Source organism: Zalophus californianus, chromosome 9 (assembly GCF_009762305.2).
Source record: "Zalophus californianus isolate mZalCal1 chromosome 9, mZalCal1.pri.v2, whole genome shotgun sequence".
NCBI lineage: Eukaryota > Metazoa > Chordata > Mammalia > Carnivora > Otariidae > Zalophus > Zalophus californianus.
In genome coordinates, this window is record NC_045603.1 from 25498588 (window position 1) to 25522492 (window position 23905).

At 38.7% G+C, this 23905-nt stretch overlaps 1 protein-coding gene across 3 annotated transcripts in view; it reads right to left on the minus strand.

The window, feature by feature from the left end:
* The window catches only part of METAP2 (methionyl aminopeptidase 2), a 31194-nt gene extending 20022 nt beyond the window's left edge, over positions 1 to 11172 (minus strand). Inside the window, exons 1-3 of one of the 3 annotated variants that reach the window (XM_027593000.1) lie at positions 10839 to 11172; positions 8971 to 9078; positions 1338 to 1403 (exon numbers count right to left, since the gene is read on the minus strand). In XM_027593000.1, the coding sequence (XP_027448801.1) occupies positions 1338 to 1403; positions 8971 to 9078; positions 10839 to 10989 (325 nt within the window). In that variant the 5' untranslated portion in view covers positions 10990 to 11172. The remainder of the gene's footprint in view (positions 1 to 1337; positions 1404 to 8970; positions 9079 to 10838) is intronic. The other 2 variants (XM_027593001.2, XM_027593002.2) reach the window with 2 other exon arrangements.
* Positions 11173 to 23905: the final 12733 nt, after the last annotated feature.

Genomic DNA, 23905 nt, shown 5'->3' on the forward strand with positions numbered 1-23905 from the left:
GGGGCTAGATTACTTGCATGGGTCACGTTTATGAGATAAGCACATAAAGTACTCAGGAAAAGCACAATTATTCTTGATACCAAGACCAGACAAAAGACTGTCTCTTCAGAGTACTCATAAAGAAATATAATCAACAGTAAGTTCAACAACATCCTCAGAGAAAGCACAATAAAAGATGATGGCATCACACTAAAACATCTGTCAGTGGAAGAATTTTACCAAGGGCAAATACAAAATAGTCCCTTAACATTCCTCCCTGCTTACCTACCTTCATTAGGGAGTAATTTAAGAGTATTGGGAGAAAGAGTTCTCTCTCAAGCCGTTCTCAGGTAACACCATGTCTCACGAGGACACTTCTAACAATTTTTGAATGGAAGGAATATGACATCACAATCCCTGGAAGATTCCTAGAACACAGGTAACCTGTGCTCATTAAATACAGACTATGCTAGGGATAGAACTGACATCCTATGACTAGAAGGATCTAAAAATAGATGCCTGAATAGAAAAAAAGGCTATCCCACCCTCATCTGAAGACACTTCAGGAAAATTGCTGATAGAGCCAAAACCTTTCTTAAAAAATACTTAAGAATACTTCTCTTAACATAGAGATAAAAATGAACGAAGCCTCCACTATTCCGATTCATAAAATTTTAGCCTGAAAGATTTAAAGGAAGGTATAACCAGATACTCAGTGGTCCCTATAGCCCAAAGGGCATCCAAGATTGGAACTTGCTCTGATTCTCAACCCAACCTTTATTCCCCACTATTATACAATCTCCCCCTGGTCTCCCTAATAGAATTTCAGGTCCCTGAAGAGGTTTGGTTTGCCATTTATAAAAACAAAACACAAGCAGGATCATATTTTAAGTAAATATGAAATAGTACAATGTTATTAATAAAATTTAACCATATGCACAGATTTTAAATTATCGTACTCCTCATTAAATATTTACCAAGAATCTCATAATTTCAAAGCTTGCAGGTGAACTGCAAACAACATATGTTTATCCTATTACGCACAGTGGTACCACTTTACTCATCCCTGACAGAACTGTTACTTGTATTATTCAAGTTTTAAATTATAAATTCATTCCTAAAATTGCAGTAAAATGCAACCAACTTATTATTAACATCCCTTAGCTCAATAATAGGTAAAGAAAATACCAACAGATTGTTAAATGAAAAAGTTGTAGGTTTCATTAAATTCCACCTCTAGTAAGCCTAAATTTATCTCCTTGACATACAATGGGATCTTATGCAACTTCAAACCTACTCTTCAAACCTGCTGCTTAATAAACACTTTTTGTCAAGTAAGATCAACTTAAGACACTAACGTCCTCTCTTCTTCTTCTTCTTCTTCTTCTTCTTTCCAGTTGCTCCATCTCCATCCCCATCTCCATCTAGGAAAAGGGCATTTCAAGTACATATTTATTTAAACCTCATAAGCAGAGGAACAAAGCAAGCACAAGCAGACAAGTACAAACACACACACACAAAGAATCTTAAATAGGATATAAAACTGACCCAATATTCTTAGAAAAGAATTCTGAATATTGCTAATGTATCAGAATTTGACTTGTGTAATCAAAAGCACTAAGGAAACTTTACTTTGACTTACTCTAATAAAAGAATTGTTGAATAAGATATTCTTAAGAATAAAAAATGTGTTACCACTCTTTTTCAAAAGCTAGGAAAAAGAACTAGTGTTAGTTTAATACCAATAATAATGACTGTGTGACTTTACCTAAAATAAACTAGTTTGCTTACGTATGCTTTGTGGTTCAACAGTTGTATTTCATGATCTCATGTGATCCTCAAAGCAATTTTATGAGGTAAAACAATGTTTAAGGGACATGCCCAAGAAAATCCCAACTAGTAAATGGCAGAACCAGACCAAGAATATGTCGCCTGATTACTAATCAGGGAGGAGTATTTGAGGTGTCATATTTTAAAATATTTTTTCCTTTGAGGTGTCATATTTTAAAATATTTTTTCCTGCATAGTTATTATTAGAGAAAAAGAGTTCTCCTTCTGGATCAAATTATATACAAAAATCAGAGGGCATATATGCTCTTCCTAGGTTCACAGTTCTCAGATGCTCAAAAGAACCGATGCCCAAAAATGGGGATTAAGAATTGTTTCAAAAAATAGTTTGCAAGGGGCACCTGGCTGACTCATTTGGTTAAGTGTCCAACTCTTGATCTCAGCTCAGGTCTTGATTGCAGGGTCGAGTTCAAGCCAAAGTTGACAAAAAGAGTACCCAAAATAGCCAGTATCTGCCTGTCACTTTTTTTTTTTTTTTTAAATTCTACTTATTTATTTGAGCGAGAGACAGAGAGAGCATGAGTGGGGTAGAGGGTGAAGGATAAGTAGACTCCCCGCTGAGCGTGGAGCCAGACATGCGGATCGATCCCAGGACCCTGAGACCATGACCTGAGCCGAAGTCAGATGCTTACCTGACTGAGCCACCACGGCACCCCTGCCTGTCAGTTTTTATAACAATCTTTTATGAAGTCCATACCATACTCTTGAACTTGGAGAAAAGATAAAGAATGCTATTATGGCCAAGACTAAATAAATAGTGACTTAAAACATTTTAAATAAAGAATCAAAAATAGACTGAAGGGTCTGAATTTCTAAAAACACTGCTCAATAAATTTCAACAATCATGAAGTACACCAACCTACCCACAAATCACACTGCTATGAAATAGGAATGAATAGGAAGCTGTGGCAGACAATTAGAAGTTGACAGTTTAATAGTATGTTCACCATACAGTCTTTTAAATGTTTCACATAGTGGCAGTAACTCATGGCTACCATCAGTAATTTTAGATCATGAAATCCATACCCATAAAACAATGTCAAATGACTGTTTACATTTTCTAATCAAAGAGCTCCACCCTTTTTACTCCCAGATTGATAAGCAGGAGCCAAAAAAGAGATCTTCTCACCATTATATTCTAACTATCACACCAAATTGCAACCTTTTTTCTTAAATTTTTACAAAATGATTAGGGGCTTACAATGACCCCTACTTGTCTGTGAGCTCCTTAAAGATTACATAGCATTTCCTAAATTAAGAGACAGGACTAAGCATGTGATAAATATTCACTCTATTCAACAAATGAATGTTCTTTTAGTTTATTTTATCCTGCTTTTTTTCACCTAAATTAGAAACAGGAAACAGCAGTTTAGCAAAGAGGGAGGTAACATGATATAGGGCTTTAATGGACTGAATGACAGGAAACTGCCAATTTTTGACAATTTTTTACTTACAAAATTGCAATTTCTTTTATTATTATTGTTAATTTGTTTTTTTGAGAGCAAGAGGGAGGGAGAAAGACAGAGAGGGAGAGAGGGAGGGAAGGAGGGAGGGAAGAAGAGAAGAGGGAGAGAGAGAATCCCAAACAAGCTCCACATTCAGCACAGAGCCCAACGTGGGGCTTGATTTCACAACCCTGAGATCATTTCCTGAGCCAAAAATCAAGAGTCAGACACTCAACCCACTGTGCTACCCAGGCACCCCTCATTTTTTTTTTTTAAGATTTTCATTTTTAAGTAATCTCTACACCCAATGTGGGGCTTGAACTCACAACCCTGATATCAAGAGTTGTACGCTCTATCAACTGAGCCAGCCAGATGCCCACAAAATTGCAATTTATGTTCAGTATTATGAATTGGGTACAGGAAACAGGAACACAGTGGAAACACACAAATATGACTGACTTACTCATTATTGGTTTCCAGATTCAAAAGCCCAAAACACAACTTTCAATTTCCTCATGTGTCATATAATCTAATTCACATACTCTGCACTACAATTTTAATAGTAACCTTCATTCATTCAATAAATGTTGCTGAGTTCTTAAGTGCCAGGTTATAGGGGCAGAATAGCAAACAAGATAGTCTTTACTCTGGAAGAACCTTCAATGCCTAGCATACTGCTACATACACTAGATCCAACCTAAAACAAATGCCTCAGGATGTATAACCAGTTTTAGGGGCGCCTGGGTGGCTCAGTTGGTTAAGCGTCTGCCTTCAGCTCAGGTCATGATCCCAGGGTCCTGGGACTGAGCCCACATAGGTCTCCCTGCTTGGCAGGGAGTCTGCTTCTCCCTCTCCCTCTGTGCCCCTGCCCTGCCCTTGTGCACAAGAGCACAAGCGCTCTAAAATAAGTAAATAAAATCTTAAAAGGAATGTATAACCAGTTTTATTTACTTACTTTTTAAAGATTTTATTTATTTATTTGTCAGAGAGAGAGAGAACACAAGCAGGGAGAGCAACAGGCAGAAGCAGAAGCAGACTCCCCATTGAGCAGGGAGTCCGATGCGGACTTGACTCCAGGACCCTAGTCATGACCTGAGCCGAAGGCAGTTGCTTAACCAACTGATCCATCCAGGCACCCCTAACCAGTTTCAAATACATACTAAAAATCCTGCCAGCTCTGTGACCTTGGGCAAATTATTTAGCCTCTCTCTCCCATGGTCTCTTCATCTTTTAAATGAGAGAAGATGAAGCTCTTCCTTTGATACTCAATCATCCTTCTGAGGCTAGTTACTTCATCCAGTGTTCAAGGTCTGTATTCAGTACAGGATAATAGCCGCTGTTTATTGAACTCTTGTGCAAGATAGTAGTAAAGCCTAGATCCAAATACAAACTATATATGCTTATACTCCCATGCATTATACCGTGCCACAATTTATGTTTTTATAAGTCTTTTTTTCACAGCATCCCAGAATATTCTTAACAGGCAGAGGCTGTTTGTATCTATTTCTGTATTAGCCCTATACCCAAATCAAGTAATATTTGCTGAATGAAAATTGGACATCTATATGCAAGAAAAAAAAAGGAATCTGTTCTTACCTTGCACTGTATACAAAAATTAACTCTAAATGGATACATAAAACTTCTTGAAGAGAATATAAGAAAAAAATCTTCATGATCCTACAGACAGCAATTATTTAACTTTTTGGATAACACACAAAAAACATGACCCATGAAGAAATAAAATAAATGGAACTTCATCAGAATTAAAATCTTTTCTGCTGCAAACAATACCAGCATGAAAGAAAATATTGGTAAAACATATATCAGATAAAGAACTTATATCAAGAATAAAGAACCACTACAACTCAATATGACAACAAATAACCCAACTGAAAAATGGACAAAAGATATGAACAAACATTTCACCAAAGAAATATGAAAGGCAAAAACATGAAAAGATGTTCAACATCATCAGTCATTAGGGAAATGCAAATTAAAACAATGACATCCCACTGCACACCTGTTAGAAAAGCTAATTTAAAAATTAACAATACCAAGTGCTTAAGAGATACAAAGAACCTGGAACTCTCAACCAGTGCTGACGGGAAAGCAAAACGATACAGCTACTCTGAAAAACAGTGATAGTTTCTTTTAAGATTAAACATACACTTCCCATATGACCAGCAACGCTACTCCTAGGTACTCACCTAGGAGAAATGAAAACTTATGCCCAAAGACTTGTATGCAAATGTTGTCTTTATTCATAACACAAAAACTAGAAACAAGCCGAATATCCATCAACTAGTAAGTACGTAAACAGATTTGGAATACTACTCAGCAATAAAATGTAATGATACATATGCAGCTGGATGACTCTCAAAAGTATCACGCTAAGGCAAATAAGCCAAAAAAAGCTGCACACTATAATAATTCCATTTATACGATATTGTAGAAAAAGCTACGTAACAGAAAATGTATCAATGGTTGTGTGGGATCAGGGTATGGAGCAAGAGAATGGACTACAAAAGGGAACTTCTTTGTGGAGATGGAAATGTTAAATGAAAATGGTCTATATCCTGGTTGTGGTTACACAAATGCATACGTTCGTCAAAACTCACCAAACTATACACTTATAAAGGGTGAATATATAGAATGTACAATATCATGAGTAAACCTAATATAAACGATGGACTTGGCACAATAATGATGTGTCAATGTAGGTTCATCCATTGTCACAAATGCACCACTCCAGTGGGGGATGCTGATTATGGGAGAGGCTATGCATGTGTGGTGGTAGGGAGTATATGGGAAATCTCTATACCTTCTGCTTAATTTTGCTGTGAACCTAAGTAAAACTGTTCTAAAACATAAAGTCTATTTTTTGAAAATAGTGAATATAGTCCTGGGCCATCTACACCTTAATAAATTTGACTTAAAACTTTATCGAATTTGTTACTTCTAGCACAATGCTAAATGCCCACAGGATTAACTTTTCATACTCCAGTTTCAAATTAAACACATCTAAAATTAACTCAATACCTTCTTCTTTGCTACACCCCCCTCCCCCAATCTCTTAACCCACTCTCCCTCTACTTCACAATTTCAGTGAACAGCACCAATATTCTGTCACCAAGTTCAAATCTCTAGAGTCTACCTATGCCTCTCCTTCCTTCTCCTGATTTAAAGTCCTTTAAGTCCTTTGAATACTGCTTCCACAACCACTATTCCATTGGATCCTTCCCTTGCATTCTCATTTATGCCCACCTATTTAAAGAAATTTATTTGAGAGAGAGAGCTCACAGGCATGCATGGGCGGGGGGGGGGGGGTAGGGGAAGCAAAGCCTGACATGGGGCTCAATCTCAGGACTCTGAGATCATGACCTGAGCTGAAATCAAGAGTTGGAAGCTCAACCGAGCCACCCAGGTGCCCCTCACCAATTCAAATAATCATTATCACATACTTGGGCTGTTAAGTGCCCTCCAAAATGATCTCCAAGTTTTTCCTGGATGTTTCCTCTTTTCTAACAACCCTGCATATATATGAGGACTAAATTATATTTTATAACAGTCTTCTCTCTTTTTAACATTTTCTTTTTTAAGTAAACTCTATGCCTAATGTGGGGACTGAATTCCTGACCCCGAGATCAAGAGTCATATGCGCTACCAACTGAGCTAGCCAGGCACCCCTACAACTTTCTTTTAAAGATGCTCCAAGGTTCCTTCAATAAATCATCTCATATGGCCAGTCTGCACTATTCACTACACTTGGAATACATTCTCAGCATTGTCCTGCCCCAAAGTGGTCTCTTCTGTTTGGTTTTATTCCAGTCCCATTCCTTCCAAAGAGTCTTCCTTCAGCACTCAGCCCGCAATTAATAAACCAGGTACTGGTATATCTTTTTTTTTTTAAGATTTTTATTTGTGAGAGAGAGAGAGAGAGCGAGCACAAGCAGGGGGAGCAGCAGAGGGAGAGGTAGAGGCAGGCTCCTCACTGAGCAAGGAGCCCAATGTGGGACTCGATTCCAGGACCCTGGGATCATGACCTGAGCCGAAGGCAGATGCTTAACAACTGAGCCACCCAGGCGTCCTGGTACTGGTATATCTTTTCCTCCCTTTGTTTTGTCCCTCTACACCACCACCAGTTTTCCTTTAGAACAAAGATTCTGAAATACTAACTTTCCATCTTCTCAAAGAACTCTCATAACAGATTAGTAGTACTGATACTGATTTTTGAAGCAAATAGGAAAATAACTCAATTGGAGAAAACCAATAGTCCTACAATCATCTTTAAAACACTGATTTCCAACCTGACAAATTTTCTCCTTCAATGTCAAGAGATTCATACAACTTCATAGAAGAGCAATGGAACAAAGAACGCTCTTCAAGATTAACGTTGTGATACTCTACACAGTAGGTCCACAGCAATCTATTATATACGCTTGAGTTTACAAGCCCCTTTCTTGCTAAGAGCTCAAAATATGTTCATAATTTGAAGCACAAACCAAGGTAAAATGGACAAGAGGTTTGCTTAAGGAAAAGGTAACTATTCTCTTGAACCTTGGCACTTTTTCCACCAAATTTTGACTCTAAACTCCTTGAAGGCAGGGAGCTTATGTTTCTAAAGGAGAAACAACTACTCTGCATTATCCTAACATGACAAAGTACAGCAGGTATTTTTTGCTAAGGACTAGAAGACACAAGCCCAAGTTGGCAGTGGTTAAGGAAGAACAGTAGGTCGCAATAGTAGATAATTGAGAATGGGAAAGCCCCATCACCCCTTCTACCAAAAGAGGCTATAGAATAGCAAATATTCCCTCCACTGTCTTACTGATAGCATCAATTTCTAGAATTTCAAGATTTACTATCTTTAAGAAATCTTATAGGACCAACATACTACAAGCAGCTAGGGTCAGGGAATAGAGTAGGACTCTGTTATATAAAAGGACTCCAATATACCCCTTGAGAATAGAAGGAGCTTTTGTACAGAGTAAAAGGAATAGACTTGAAATCAGGTTCTAGGTTCGAAACTTTGGCTCCACTCTACACATACTAGTTGTGTCACATTGGGCAAATGACATAATAACTATCATTTCCTGAGAAGAGCACATATTTTGCTAGGTTTTGTGAAGGTAAAATGAGAACGCATGTGAAAGAATCCTAGGACAGTGCCTTGTACATATTAGTTGTTCAATAAATGTTAAATAGTCCTTCAATTTCTTTTTTCTTTTTAAGATTTTATTTATTTGAGAGAGAGTGAGAGTGAGAGAGCACAAGCAGGAGGAGCGACAGAGGGAGCGGAAGCTGGCTCTCTCTCCACTGAGCAGGAAGCAGATGCAATGTGGGGCTAGATCACAGGACCCTGGGATCATGACCCTAGCCAAAGGCAGATGCTTAACCAACTGAGCCACCCAGGTGCCCCAGCAGTCCTTCAATTTCATCTTAATACCCCCTACTTGGCATTTTACCAAGTACATTTTTAAGAAGTTGAGATCTGTGTAATTTGAGCAGTCATTCAACCTATCCAACTTTTTAAGAATTGCTAGTAAATACCTTTTCCTTTTTATCTGTGACACTGAGGCTTTAATGTTAATTAAAACACCAGAGAACCATAAACTATATGGACAAATAAGTAGATTTTGTTTAAAGAATGTCTTATCTTCTTCCTTTTCCAACCACAAAAATCAAATTTACTATTTACCTTCATCATCATCATCTCTTTCTTTCTCTTCCAATGCTTGTCTTTCCAATTGTCTTGCTACCTCATCAACTGAGGCTCCTGTTTCTTTATCAGGTTCCTGTTGCCCTGCTGATCAAATATAACATAAATCAAATCTAATAAAGATACTTTCCAACTAGAATATGTTCTAAGGATCCTGGAGAACACACAAGTCCTTTCCTGCCTGATAACTATTTGCGAAACAAAAACAGAAACATTATTATGAACATAACAGAATTTATTTAATGACAAAAATCCCCCACATCTAAGTAGCACTGTTCTTTCAACAAAATACCCATTACACCTTCTCTGTGCTAGCAACTAAAGGATAAACAAAAACGTGAGTTGGTCCGTATCCATAAGTTGTCTCACTTTTTAAAGTATGTAACAATTAGACTACTACAACAAACACTTTATTAAACAAACAGGTACTTAAGATAGATAATAAATGCTGAAGGTCTTAGTAAGAGGAGGATTTCAATGGGACACTGGGAACTTCAAGTCTTCATGAGAAATAAGTCATCAAGCTAGGCTGGGTAAAATCAAAATAAATAGGAAAAGATAATTCCATTACTAAAAAACAAAATTCTTGAACAGCTAAGCAAAATACCAGCTTCCCCCTCCACCCAAGTGAATGCAATGTAGCTGTAGTAGCAATAGGTGTGTGTAGAAAGAAATAGTATTACCAGTTAGCACATATTGAAGTGATATTCTGGCTACTGTAGAGGATTCATATTGAGAGATACAACTGTTAAAAATGTATTAGCGGCAACTGAATGGACAACCTGAAGAGTTTGAAAGCTAGGAACAGCCCCCAGCCTATGTCCTGGGATTAAATTTTCTCTGTAAGTGTCCCAGCACCCACAACTTTCCCTTTTCAACTCCCATTTAATCAAAATTTCAGAAAGATATTAACCCTTTCCAACCTCTCTCAACTTCACCATCATCACTTATGGCCTCTCCATTTGTCTCTCAATCTTTGTGTGGTTGATTTTAAAAACAGGTACAAACATTGTTTTCCTAAAGTACCACGTACAACAAAAAACACTGACTCAAAAATTTAAGTTCCTAACTCCTAATGTAATCCAAGTGTAAACTTTCAGCCTTACCAGTGGATTTAGAGAAGTTCTGTTCCAACCCATAGAATATTCTATCCGAACTGCCTGCAAATGGCATCATAATTCAGGCGTAAAAGCCCTGAGGCTCGACGATGCTATGGCTTTAGGCAGGTGAAAATTCGCAGCACTACCACGTATTCTGCAATTACTACTCGGTGACATGACCGCGTGGGCATACACACATACACACACACACCTCAAAAGTGCAGCCGGCAACAAAAATCCCTCTGCAAACCGGGAAGGTGGGGGGAGGTGCGGTCAAGGCACTGAGACTTGCCCACTCCACCCCCATCCTTGAAAATACGTTCCAGGTACCTCGAGCAAAGCGGTGACAGTGTGGGTCAGAACCAGATTTTTGAGGAGGGCAAACCGCGAGGAGGGTGGCAGGGTTGAGCCCTGTGCACGGCTTCGAGTCCGCTGCACGATCTGTGTGGGAGCTGAGTTCTGGCTCGTCTAAGGGCTCAGGCCCAGCAACCCCAGAACTACCTCACGACAAGCTGAGGCACCCTTTTCACCCCACCCCACCCCACCCCCAACAGCTCCCTAGTCCCACAGAAAGAAAAGCCGCCTCTTCCCGAGACTGGAAATCTGTAGCCTGGTTTTGACACACACTGTCCTGGGAATCAGTCCGGTGCAGTGTTCGAGTCCCCAGTTTCTGTCACCCCCGCAGGGCCTGGGCCCAGCCGTTCGACCATCCCCGGCGGGGACTGGGAACACATAAAACTCCTTTACCTGTGGCAGCCCCTTTACTCTTCTTCTTCTTCCGTCTTTTTTTCTTGGCTGCTTCCTCAGCTGTAGAGGCAGCTCCCTCTTCTCTGTCGTCTGGATCCAGGTCGCCATTCAGGTGGCTCCCGGAGGACGCTGCCTCCTCCACGCCCGCCATGTTGCCCGAGAGAGCGCGCGCGAGAGTAAGACAGAGCGGCGAGGGCCCGCTCCTTCTTCACCCACCTACACCAGCGACGCCGGAAGCTGCTCTCGATGGTACGGGCGCAAGGAATGCTGGGATGTCGGAGGACTCGTCTGCGCGGGTCGCGAGCGAAAGGGCCCTGGGCTGCGGTCGGGAGGAGCGCAAGGCTGTAGAGTCCGAAGCGCGGCCGGGGCTGGAGTGAACTCCTTATTTGTCCCGCGCCTTGGGCGTTTTCCGGGCAAATATGCCGGCGTTGGGTCAAGTTGAATGCCAGTTCTTGCCCTGTGGCCAGGCCCAGCCTGCCAGAGAGAGGGGCGTCTCTGGTGGAACCGAAAAGTTTTATATTCGCAGTAATATGAAGCGTACCGGAAGCGAGGAGAGGGCCCCAAAAATGTGTTCGCTTGTACCCACTCCTTTTTTATGACTCGAAAGGACTGCGTTGTTTTTCACAATTACAGTTCACGGCGAGGCTGCCCAGGCACTTAAGGAGATGAACCTGCAAAAGAGACTGAAGAGGCAGTCAGCACGGGCTTATTAGTAGAGAAGGCAAGGGAAGACCGCGTCTCAAGACGGAGGGAGTGATTAACTGCAGAGTGCTGCTAGGAGGTCAAGTAAAAGGACTGAAAAATGTCAGTTGTATATAGTAACGTGGAAGCAATTGGTGACTTTATCAAGAGTTACTTAGGTAGAGAGATGGAAGCCGGACTCAAGAAAGTTGAGGAATGAGAAGGAGGTGAGGAAATAGAGAATCTCCTCATCCTTCAAATTTCCTCTTAATGCCACTCCCGCCGAGACTCCTTACTCAGCAATCTAAATCCGTCTCTGCTTTTACAACCTCTTGTTGAATTCTTAACCTTTTTTCATGGCCATTTGTAATAATGTAATCTATTTGAAAAATATTTTATGTCTATCTCCCCAACTACCTTGAGCTCTGTAAGGACAGGAACCCTGCATATTTTGTATTCTGTTACCAGCACCGTAGAGCATGGTCTGAGCTCAGGAAATACTCATTATATACATAGCACTTCAAAAGCTCCCAAGTCCTTTATTATCTCATTTTACCCACTTTTGAGCTGAGGAAATTAGAGAGTTTTGTGAACTTGCATCAGATCATACAGCAAGTGAATAGCAGAATCTAAACCCAGGTCATCAGGGACCAAAAGTTTAATAGTTCTGTATTCTGACTTCCCAATTGAAATTTCATATCAGTAAATATTTATTGATTGTAGACTCGAAGTAATTTTTCTTGATGGACGATAAAAAAAAAATGAATGGCACAAATCTGTACCCTCAAGAAACTTTAGCATTCAATGAAATAGACCTGTAAATCAATATGAATAAAATAAGGGGCTAATACATTCCTTAAGTCATATATTAATTATTTTCTATTCCAAGCTAGTCTGCACAAAGCTGAGAAATTTTAAGAGTCTAAAAGATCTTCAGACTAGGGGCAAAAATGTGGCTTGTCAAACTCAGGACAAATCAAAGCTCTCATACTTTCAAGTTGCGAAGTTGCTGCCAGAAGTTTTTGAACATCTTAAAAGATCTGCCACATCGAAAATGCCTTCAAAGTTTGTTGTAAATCTTCCCAGTTCCTCTCTGAATTTTGGGAACACTTGGACTATGGCTACTATTTCAGACCCTTTCCAGGAGACACAGGGTCCTGGAGGACAGAAACAGAACGGTAGGGTTGATAAATGAGTTTTCACAGAGGGGTGCTGGAGATACAGGTTGATCTACAGAATTATCAATGTCAAAATAAAATTTGTTCAGTAAAAAAATACTAAAATGCAATGATAAAAAAATAGTTTCTTTGTTGCAAAGAGATTGTACTCTACTTCCCATTTCTTTCTTGAAAAGAGGCAAGAAAATAAAACTTTAGGGGCACCTGGGTGGCTCAGTTGTTAGTCTGCCAGGGTCCTGAGCCCTGCATCCGGCTCCCTGCTCTGCAGGAAGCCTGCTTCTCCTTCTCCCACTCCCCCTGCTTGTGTTCCCTCTCTCACTGTCTCTCTCTCTCTCTCAACTAAATAAATAAAATCTTATTAAAAAAAAAAACCTTTAAGGTAGTATAAAAACAATACATATCTTAACAGTATGGTAACGGATATTTGGATGATTATTTTCCAGGACACTCCAGAGTTTGAGGTAACTAAGTAAGTACTTAAAATAATAGCCCATGACACTCCTTATTTTCATCATTTTTCATTTGGTTTTCTCTACAAGAGGAAATTGAATAGGACAAAGGAATGAAAAATGTTGAAAACCTAAGAATCTAAAAGAACTAAGTAAGTAAAAAATGTAAATATAAGGGTAGGCTAGAATATTTTTTCTAGCAAACTACATGAAGTAATTTTGTCTTAGATGGTTAACTAGATAAGCAGACAAAAACATTGTTTTCCTTAGGGAAGTACTTTTCCAAATATGAAGTCAATGAATTATAATAAAATATTTTTTGAGATTTTATTTTTAAGTAATCTCTACACCCAATGTGGGGCTTGAACTCACAACCCCAAGATCAAGAGTCACATGCTCTACTGACTAAGCCATCAGGTGCCCTGATATAATAAGACATTTATTATAATGTCCAGAATTTTATTTTTTGCTGAGAAAATCTTGATTCTCAACATTTTTAGCCCCAGCCTTATTTTTTTATTTTGAAGTACTTGCTAGTGGTATGACTTTGGACAAGTCACGTAATTTCTCCCAATTTCTGTTTCTTTATTTGTGTTAACTAACATTACTGTTAGTAAGTCATGCTCTTGAAAATTTTACATTCGTGTGGATCATTTGATGGCCTAGATATCCTAAGGCACACTTATGTATTACTGACCTTTGGCAATGAGTTAGCAAGAAATGTATTAAGAAAAAAAGTTGGGAAAGCTTGATTGCTTAATGTTAAAGGTAAGGATATTTTTTTCATATCGTTATTGTTTAAAAAATGCTATATGGGGTGCCGGAGTGGCCCAGTCAGTTAAGTGTCTGCCTTCGGTTCAGGTCATGATGCTGGGATCCTGGGATTGAGCACTGGGTTGGCTCCCTGCTCAGTAGGGAGTCTTCTTGTCCCTTTCCCTTTGCTCCTCCCCACCGTGTGCTCTCTGTCTCTCAAATAAACAAAATCTTTTTTTAAAATGCTATATAACTCTTTAAAATGTATAGATGTGTATATGCCATATTATGTATGTATGTGTGTGTGTGTGTGTGTGTGTATATATATATATATATATATATATATATATATATATATATATATAATCTCCACACACAGTCACATAGGGGTTAGGGCTTCAACGTGTGAATTTTGGGAGTAACAAAATTCAGATAGTAATACAGTCATTGCCAAATGTCCCCTGTAGAAGGGGGCAAGGAATTAGTCCCAGTTGAGAACAACTGGCATAAAGGCGAGAAAAGATATGATGTGTTTAGAGTAAGTACTTTCTGAGGAGTAAATTGAGACCAGATTATAAAGGGCTTTTTATGTTACCCTAAAGAGGATGGTTTTTATTGTAAGGCCTGGAGGTGATATGTGACAGGAATGTTTAAAGTTTATTATTTTTAAAAATGCCTAAAATAGAAGACTATAATAGACATGCCAATAACATGTCAACATAATGAATACTATGTAGCCATTAAAGCCAGTAAAAGGATATGCATGGAGATTATATGGATAAATTTAAATGTTTATATAATACAGAGATTTTCAAGCTAGCTGAAGATTACTGTGATGGCAGTCTAAATTCTAGAGCAGTGGTTCCCATCCAGTACACTGTTTCTCTTGTTTTTTTTAAGTAAAGATTTTTTTTTATTACGTTAATCACCATGCATTACATCATTAGTTTTTGATGTAGTGTTCCATGATTCATTGTTTGCGTGGAACACCCAGTGCTCCATGCAGAACGTGCCCTCCTTAATACCCATCATCAGGCTAACCCATCCCCCCACCCCAGTACACTGTTTCATTTAAAACGTCAAATATATTTAAAGAACTGTTTTCTATGAGAGTATAGTACTTTCTATCTTTTGAAGTCAAAAAGTCTTTTAAAATTATTATTATGAAATGATAGTGAAAGTAGATGATGTTGGGTTATGGGGCCTGACAAAATTAAAAAAAAAAAGTCATACTATGTCAAATATCAAAACCATTTTATAAACTTTTCTGAACAGTTGAAATCTCTAAGTCTGATGGCCTCTATTCTAAAGAAAGAATTGGAAATGACAGAGCCTCATAGTAGGGGAGACTTGCTAAGATGTTATTGTTGATATCAGTAATGATCAGAACTTATATGAAGGCTGTTGGGGGGCTAGAGAGGAGAGGTTGGAGTGCAGAAACATTTTTAACATATTAAGAGAACTTAATGGTCTATTAAATGTGGAGAGGTAGGAGTTGAGGATGACACCCAGGTTTCTGGCTTCGGTTCCTGGGTGCATAGTGGTACCACACTCCCTGAGATAGGGAATAAAGGAGGAGGAGTAGGTTTTGTAGGAGTTTGAGGGGAAGATAAGCTTTGGGCATTTTAAGTTTGAGATGCCTGCAGGGCATCCGGGCAAGATATCTAGTAGTCAGTTAGAAATATGGATCCAAAGATATAGACATGTGACTTGTGAATATGGTAGTTCAGGGAGAAGAGAAAAGGGCCCCAAACAACACAACCCAGGAGGACACTAACGTTTGGGGATTTTGTTTGCTTACAATGAGAGTGGGAAATTCTGTTAAGAAAACTACAGAAGAATAATAGGACAAGAAGGAGAAAATGCTTTAGAGAATAGTCACATGGAAGTAAGGAGAGAAGAAAGTTTTACAGAACAAAAGTTTGGTCAGTTCTATCATCTGCTGAAGAAAGATCAGGTAGTATGAAGCCTCAAACTAAGCCATTGATTTTAGCCGTCAGGAGGCTAATGGTAACTTTCCTGAGAGTAATTCTGTTAGAAAGCACCAAGGGGTGCCTGGGTGGCTCAGTTGTTAAGCGTCTGCCTTTCGCTCAGGTCATTAACCCCGGGGTCCTGGGACTGAGTCCCACATCAGGCTCCCCGCTCGGCGGGGAGCTTCTCCCTCTCCCACTCCCCCTGCTTGTGTTCCGTCTCTCTCTGTCGAATAAATAAATAAGTTCTTTAAAAAAAAAAAAAAAAGCACCAAAAAGGGATCCTCACAAGAGGTTGGGATGCACTATCCCAAACCTTTTTTATCAATGACTCTTGCAGTGCTGCCCTCTTTTGCTCACCTGGAGAGAGCCTTTCTTTGAAATTAAGTGTGGCTCTTTTTCTTTTTTTTAAAGAAAGGGGGAGAGAGAGAGGAGAGAGAGAGGCAGGGGTAGGGGCAGAAGGAGAGGGAGAGAGAGAATCTTAAGCAAGCTCCATGCCCATTGCAGAGCCCAGTGTGGGTCTCAGTCTCACGATCCTGAATGACCTGAGCCAAAATCAAGAGTCAGATGCTTAACAGACTGAGCCACCCAGGCACCCCTAAATGTGCCTCTTTTGCCACTGCTTTTCTATAATCCTTTCCCTACTTTAGTTCTGTCCAACAACATCCTACGTTACCTTAAATTTTTCAATATATTATTACTTCTTTTTGTAACTAGAGAATAGTTAGATACTAAATGATAGAACTTCTTTACTTTCCCCATACTCTCTATGTAGCATCCATGTATTAAGGCTGGACTTTGGGAAAGACATATATGGTTGCAAGCAATATTCCCATGGCCAACATGTCAGGAGTATCATTACTCATATGGAAGTTTCAAGTGTTTATTAGTCAGGGATACATAGGAATCAATATTAAGAGTTCATAAAAGAGATAAGAACAACATGAAATACTTGAGACAAATGACAGTACTATTCATAGGTTCCCTCTTCCCATCTCTCCTGATAGTGTTTCCCCACTGCTTATTAAAGAATGAGGGTTGGGGTGCCTAGGTGGCTTAGTTGGTTGAGCATCTGACTCTTGATCTTAGCTCAGGTCTTGATTTCAGGGTCATGAGTTCAAGCCCTGCATGGAGCCTACTTTAAAAAAAAATAAGATGAGGGTTATTTTTGGTGTTAAACGTTGAGTAGGTTGAGTTGAACTGGGAATAAATTGGGAATGAGGTGCTGAGCTGAACTCATAATATATTGTGAATGAGGTGGTAATATGGAGAAGGATTCGACAGGTTCTGAAACTTTTGGTCTCCCCAGGAAATTTTCACACTTGAAAAATTATGGAAGACCCCACAGATTTTTTGTTTATATGATGAAATTCATATGTTGAAAACTAACCCCAATGTGATGGTATTTGAAGGGAGATGATTAGGTCATGAGAAGAGAGCCCTTATGATTAGGATTAGTATTCTTACAAAAGAGGCTCCAAAGAGATCCCTTGCCCCTTCCACATATGACGATTCGGGCATCTATGAACCAGGAAGCTGGACCTCACCAGACATTGAATCAGACAACTTAATATTGTCTTATAGTTACTGAGGTTTGGTTGACTTTGGTTTTGTTTTTTTGTTTTTATTTTTTCTCTTTTGCTTCAGTTTGGATGGTTCAAGGCCACTTATCATTTCTTTTATAGTGTCTAATTCCTGTCAAAACTATCCAGTTAATTTTTCATTTCAGATACCATATTTTTCAGTTCTAGAATTTCCATTTTGCCCTTTTTTATAGTGTCAGTTTCTCTATTAAGATTTTCTATTTGTTGGGGCTCCTGGGTGGCTCAGTCGTTAAACGTCTGCCTTCGGCTCAGGTCATGATCCCAGGGTCCTGGGATCAGGCTCCCTGCTCAGCGGGAAGCCTGCTTCTCCCTCTCCCACTCCCCCTGCTTGTGTTCCCTCTCTCGCTGTGTCTCTCTCTGTCAAATAAATAAAATCTTAAAAAAAAAATAAAAGATTTTGTATTTGTTATCTTATTACATTTATGTATTCCTTTAAATATTTAAACACATAATAGCTGCTTAAGGTTCTCATCGCCTATTTTCATCATCTCTCTAATTTCTGAGTTTACAACTTTTTCTCCTGGTTAAGAGTCACATTTTCCAATTCTTCTCATGTCTAGTAATTTGTTATCTTATGCTGGCCACTACAGACACTACTCTGAGTGACTTTTATTCTCTTTCATAATAGAGTTTTGAATATTATTAAAATAGTTAATTTAGTTGCATCTCGGGGTGCCTGGGTGGCTCAGTCGATTAAATGTCTGCCTTGGGCTCAGGTCATGATCCCAGGGTCCTGGGATCAAGACCCACATCAGGCTCCCTGCTCAGGGAGGGAGGCTTCTCCCTCTGCCCCTAACCCCCCTCATTCTCTTTCTCTCTCTCTAGATGTCTCTCTCTCAAATAAATAAAATCTTTAAAAAAATTTACTTGCATCTCAATGTGATACTTTCAAGGTTTGTTTTTAAATTTTTTTAGACAGAGCTACAGTAGCTCACTCTAAGGTACCACTCTTTTTTTTTTTTTAAGATTTTATTTATTTATTTATTTATTTGACAGAAAGAGTGGCAGGCAGAGGGAGCAGGGGAAGCAAGGAGCCTGATGTGGGACTCGATCCCAAGACCCTGGGATCATGGCCCAAGCTGAAGGCAGCCGCTTAACCAACTGAGCCACCCAGGTGCCCCTAGAGTACCACTCTTTAATATGAAATCCACTAACCATGTATGGCTATTAATAATTGAAATGTGACTAGTCCAAATTGAAGTGTGCTGTAAGTATAAAATGAACACTGAATTTCAAAGACTTAGTGTAAAAAGAGACTGTAAACTATCCCATTAATAATCTTCCAAGTTGTTGGGGTGCCTGGCTGGCTCAGTTGGTAGAGAGTGTGACTCTTGATCTTGGGTTCTGAGTTCAAGCCCCACGTTGGGTGTAGAGATTACTTAATAAAATCTTTTAAAAAATCTTCTTTGTTGGAAAAAAATAATCTCCTATGTTGGTTACATGTTGAAATGATAACTTTTTAGATATTTTGGGTAAAATAAAATATTTTATTAATATTAATGTTGTCTCGGGCCCCTGGGCGGCTCAGTTGGTTAAGTGACTGCCTTCAGCTAGGTCATGATCCTGGAGTCCCAGGATCGAGTTCCACATCGGGCTCCCTGCTCAGCGGGGAGTCTGCTTCTCCCTCTGACCCTCCCCCCTCTCATGCTCTCTCTCTCCCTCATTCTCTCTCTCAAATAAATAAATAAATAAAATCTTTAAAAAATATTAATGTTGTCTGTTAGTTTTACTTTTTTTCCCATGAGGTTATTAGAAAATTTTAAATAACATTTGTGTCATTATTTTCTCTTGAATAGGGCTACTGTATTGCTAGATTAACCCTGTTCATAAAACCTGGACTTTCTGGGATATCTGCTAAATTTCTGGGGTGGTTAATTAAATCTTTCCACTGTGGTTAGGTGGAACACCAACATCTCCCATCCCTGTTCAACCTGTGATCATTGTTCAGCCCATAGCTTCTCTGTAGTTGTTCTCTTCCTAACAGTTGTTCTTTGTCTTGTGGAGTCTTTTCCTGTGCATTTTTCTCTGTGCAGCTTCCTTCTCACTGATACCTGATCTCTATCTCCATGGTTCAGATGCACCACTATGCTTTATTTGGCCTTTCCCAGTGGAAAGTGCCCCCAGGCAAAAAGCCATTGGGGGGCACAAAGCCATTTTAATCATGAAGTTTCTTCATTTATTTCTCTTGGGTTAGGGATAACAGTTCTATGTTTCCTACTGATGAATATCTAAAAACAGTTATTTATTTTGCTCAGTTTGATAGTTGTTAATGGTGGAAAATCTTGTGTCCGGTATCAGTTACTCTATCATGATTGAAAGTAGAATTCTTATGATCTTTCACTTCCATGTTGCACTTTTTCCTTAAATGTCTGATGGGTGTTGCTTGCCTGTTAATATTTTACAATGATGCAGTGGAAGAACTGTGATGTCTGTGTTGGTAGGGAGGGCTTTGTCCACTGGGAAGTTTTGCTTTAATGTGAATGGATGAAAAGTCAGTAGATATTAGATGCCTGTAATGGACGCTGTTGGCAGCCTACTTAGAATTCATTTTAGTTTTTTCCTTGCTAACATAATCCTGCCTTAGTTCAGTTGTCCACTCTTCTCTGCCTAACCATGTGCTTCACCAGATGAATGTATCCTCAAGGGTACATCCTGATTGGGCTAGGCTAATACACAGCAATTCCAATCATTCCCAGTGATTTGTTTAGGAAAGACATTTGTTGGCAATTTTGGTCAATGAGACACGAAGAAAAATCATTGAGTGGCAGAAGATATTTGCAAATGATATATTCAATAAGGGGTTAATATCCAAAATATATAAAGAATTTATACAATTCAACTCCCAAAGATCAATCCAATTAAGAAATGTGCAGAGGACCTGCATGGACATTTTTCCAAAGAAGACATACAGATGACCAACAGACACATAGAAAGATGCTTAACATGACTAATCGTCAGGCAAATGCAAATCAAGACCACCGTGAAATGTCACCTTATACCTACGAGAATGGCTAAAATAAAAAACACAAGAAATAACAAGTGTTGATGAGGATGTGGAGAAAAGGGAACTCTCCTACACTGCCAATGGGAATGTAAATTGATACAGCCACTGTGGAAAACAGTATGGAGGTTCCTCAAAAAATTACAAATAGAAATACCACATGATCCAATAATTCCACTAGTGGGTATTTACCCAGAGAAAATGAAAATACTAATTCAAAAAGATATATTCACCCTTATGTTTATTACAGTATTATTTAAAATAGCCAAGATACAGAAGCAATCTAAATGACATATATGTATATGTACACACACACACACACACACACACACACATGCACACAGTAGAATGGTATGCAACTATAAAAAATGTGAGATCTTACTATATGCAATAACATGGATGGACCTAGAAGATATAATGCTAAGTGAAATAAGTCAGACTGAGAAAAAGAAATACCATATGATTTCACTCATATGTGGACTCTAAAAAACAAAACAAATGAATAAGCAAAGAGAACAAACTGAAGGTTGCCAGAGGGAAGGAGTGTGGAAGGAATGGCCAAAGTGGTTGAAGAGGAGTAGGAGATACAGGCTTCCAGTTATGGAATGAGTAAGTCATGGGTATAAAAGGTACAGGGGCACCTGGCAGGCTCAATTGCTGGAGCGTGCGAATCTTGATTTTGGGGTTGTATGTTCGAGCCCCACATTGGGTGTAAAGATTATTTAATGATTAAATCTTAAAAAACATTTTTTTAAATAAAAAGTACGGCATAGGGAATATAGTCAATGATATTGTAATAGCATTGCATGGTGGCAGATGGTAGCTACACTTGTGGTAAGCATAGCATAACATATAGAGATGTTGAATCACTATGCTGTACACCTAGAACTAATGTAACATTGTGTGCCAGCTATACTCAAAAAAATTTTTAATATAATTATATAGTAAATAAATAAATAAAAATTTAAAAAAAGATAAGCAGTTGAAAACTTCTGGAAAAAGTTTCCTAAGTTTTAAACAAAAAAAGACAAGAGAAAATATAATCCCTTTTCTTCTTTTAGGTGTTTTCAAGTCTGAAAATGATCCTTGAGGATGAAATCTGAAAAACACAGAACAGAAAGATGGGATGATCCTGAGCCGTTGGTGATGTTATTCAGCTACTGGATTGGAAAACCCTAGACTAGTTACTCTACCTCCAAATATGTAAGATATTATATTTCTGTGTTGTTAAATTTCTGGTAATTAAAAATAAAGAAATCCTGACTTATATAAATTCCAGAATGCAGAGGACTTGGTGTTCAGTTGGCTGTCTTAATCCAGAAATTTCAAGCTTACATTTCAAGTGACTGAGGATGAATGAGATAAAAGACATGAATGGAATCAGCTGGTCTTGAAGTTCTGAATGGAACTCTCATATAAGGTTATTTTGGAGTCAGAACCAGCAGATCTCTAATATTCTTTGGGTCTGAAAATTGCAGAAGCTGGTTGGACAAAAGGTTGGTACTTTTTAAGGCACTTGGATATTTTTGAGGACCTGATCTTTGGAATTTGACATCTCTAGGTTGTTATGGGTGGAAGCTAGAACTGGCTGGGGCTCTTGGGTACTCCTTTTTAAAGAAATGGTAATTTACATGTCATAAAATTCACCATTTTAAGGGTACAATTCTGAGGTTTTTAGTATATTTCACCTGTACAATCACTACCACTATCTAATTGTAGAATATTTTTCATGTATCAATTGATAAACATTTGGGTTGTTTCTATTTTTTGGCTACTGTGAATAATGCTACTATGACATAACTGTACAAGTTTTGATGTGGACATAAATGTTTTCATTTCTCTTGGATATATATCTAGGAATACAATTGCTGAGACTTATGGGACAATTCTATGTTTAACATTTCAGTGAACTACCAGACTGTTTTCAAAGGCAACTGCCCCATTGTACAGTCCTACCTGCAGTGTATGAGGTTTCTAATTTCTCCATATCCTTACCATCACTTATTATTGTCTTTTTTTAATTATAGCCATCCTAATAGGTATAAAGTGGTATCTCATTTTGGTTTTGATTGATAGTTAGCTAATTACTAATGATGTTGAGCATCTTTTCATGTGTTATTGGCCATTTGCATATATTCTTTGGAGAAATGTCTATCCAAATCTTTTGTCTATTTTTAAATTGAGTCAGTAAACTTTTATCTTTTTATTGTTGAATTTTAGAGTTCTTTATATATTCTGGATACTAGACTCTTATTACATAGATGATTTGCAAATATTTTTTCCCATTCTGTGATCCATTTTGAATTGATTTTGTTGTTACACGGTAAAGTAGGGGTCTGAGTGTGGATTTGCATTTCTAACAAGGTCCCAGGAGATGCTGAGGCCCCTCGTCCAGGGGGCCACATTTTGAGTGGCATTGCTGTAAATGGCCCTGTCATCAGCAGTGTTACTTATCTTCACTAGTTCCTTCCACATCAAACCTTTGTTCTTGGCCATTGCACTGGCATAGTCATTCTCAACTGGGGGCAGGTTTGGTCCCCAAGAGATATTTGGCAATGTCAGGAGACATGTTTTGTTGTCAGCACTGGGTAAGAGGGTATGCTACTGGTATCTGGTAAGTAGAGGCCAGAGATGCTGCTAAACATCCTACAACGCACAAGGTAGCTTCTTACCACAAAGAATTATCTGGTTCAAAATGTCAGTGATGCCAAGGTTGAGAAACTTGGCAGTGACATGCTATTGCTTTGTTTGCCCACAGCATGTGATCCTTCTGACTGCATCTATGCCAAGTTGATAGCCCATGAAGTAAAGCTACAGATAAAGGAAGAGTTGCATTCCCCCACCCCAAAATTTTTTGTATTTCATTGAAAATAGAATATTTAAACTTTAAAACTATGAAGTGCTTTGAAATATCACCTACAAACATGATAACTTGTCTTCAGAGTTCTAATTTCTCTTTCTTAGGTCTCATGGCAGAATGGGAGACTTGACTGAAGCTAAATCTTTGGACATTGGGCCCACTTCTTTCTTTGATCAGGTAATAATATAGCTCAGTCTCATCAAATTATAGTTTACTTCTCTCTCTCTCTTTTTAAAGATTTTATTTATTTATTTCAGAGAGAGAGAGAGAATGAGCAGTGGGGAGGGGCAGGAGAGAGAGAGAGGGAGAGAGAGAGAAGCAGACTCCCTGCTGAGCAGGAAGCCCAAAGTGGGGCTTGATCCCAGGACCCAGAGATCATGACCTGAGCTGAAGGCAGCCGCTTAACCAACTGAGCCACCCAGGTGCCCCTATAGTATACTTTTCTAAAAATAATTCACTTTGGACCAGTATTTTTCTGTTTTTTAATGAGAAAATTTTCTTTCATTTTAGATGAAACCAAAAAGAAAAAAATGGGAAAAGAGAGAGTGTGAAGACCATTTCCTCTATTTGA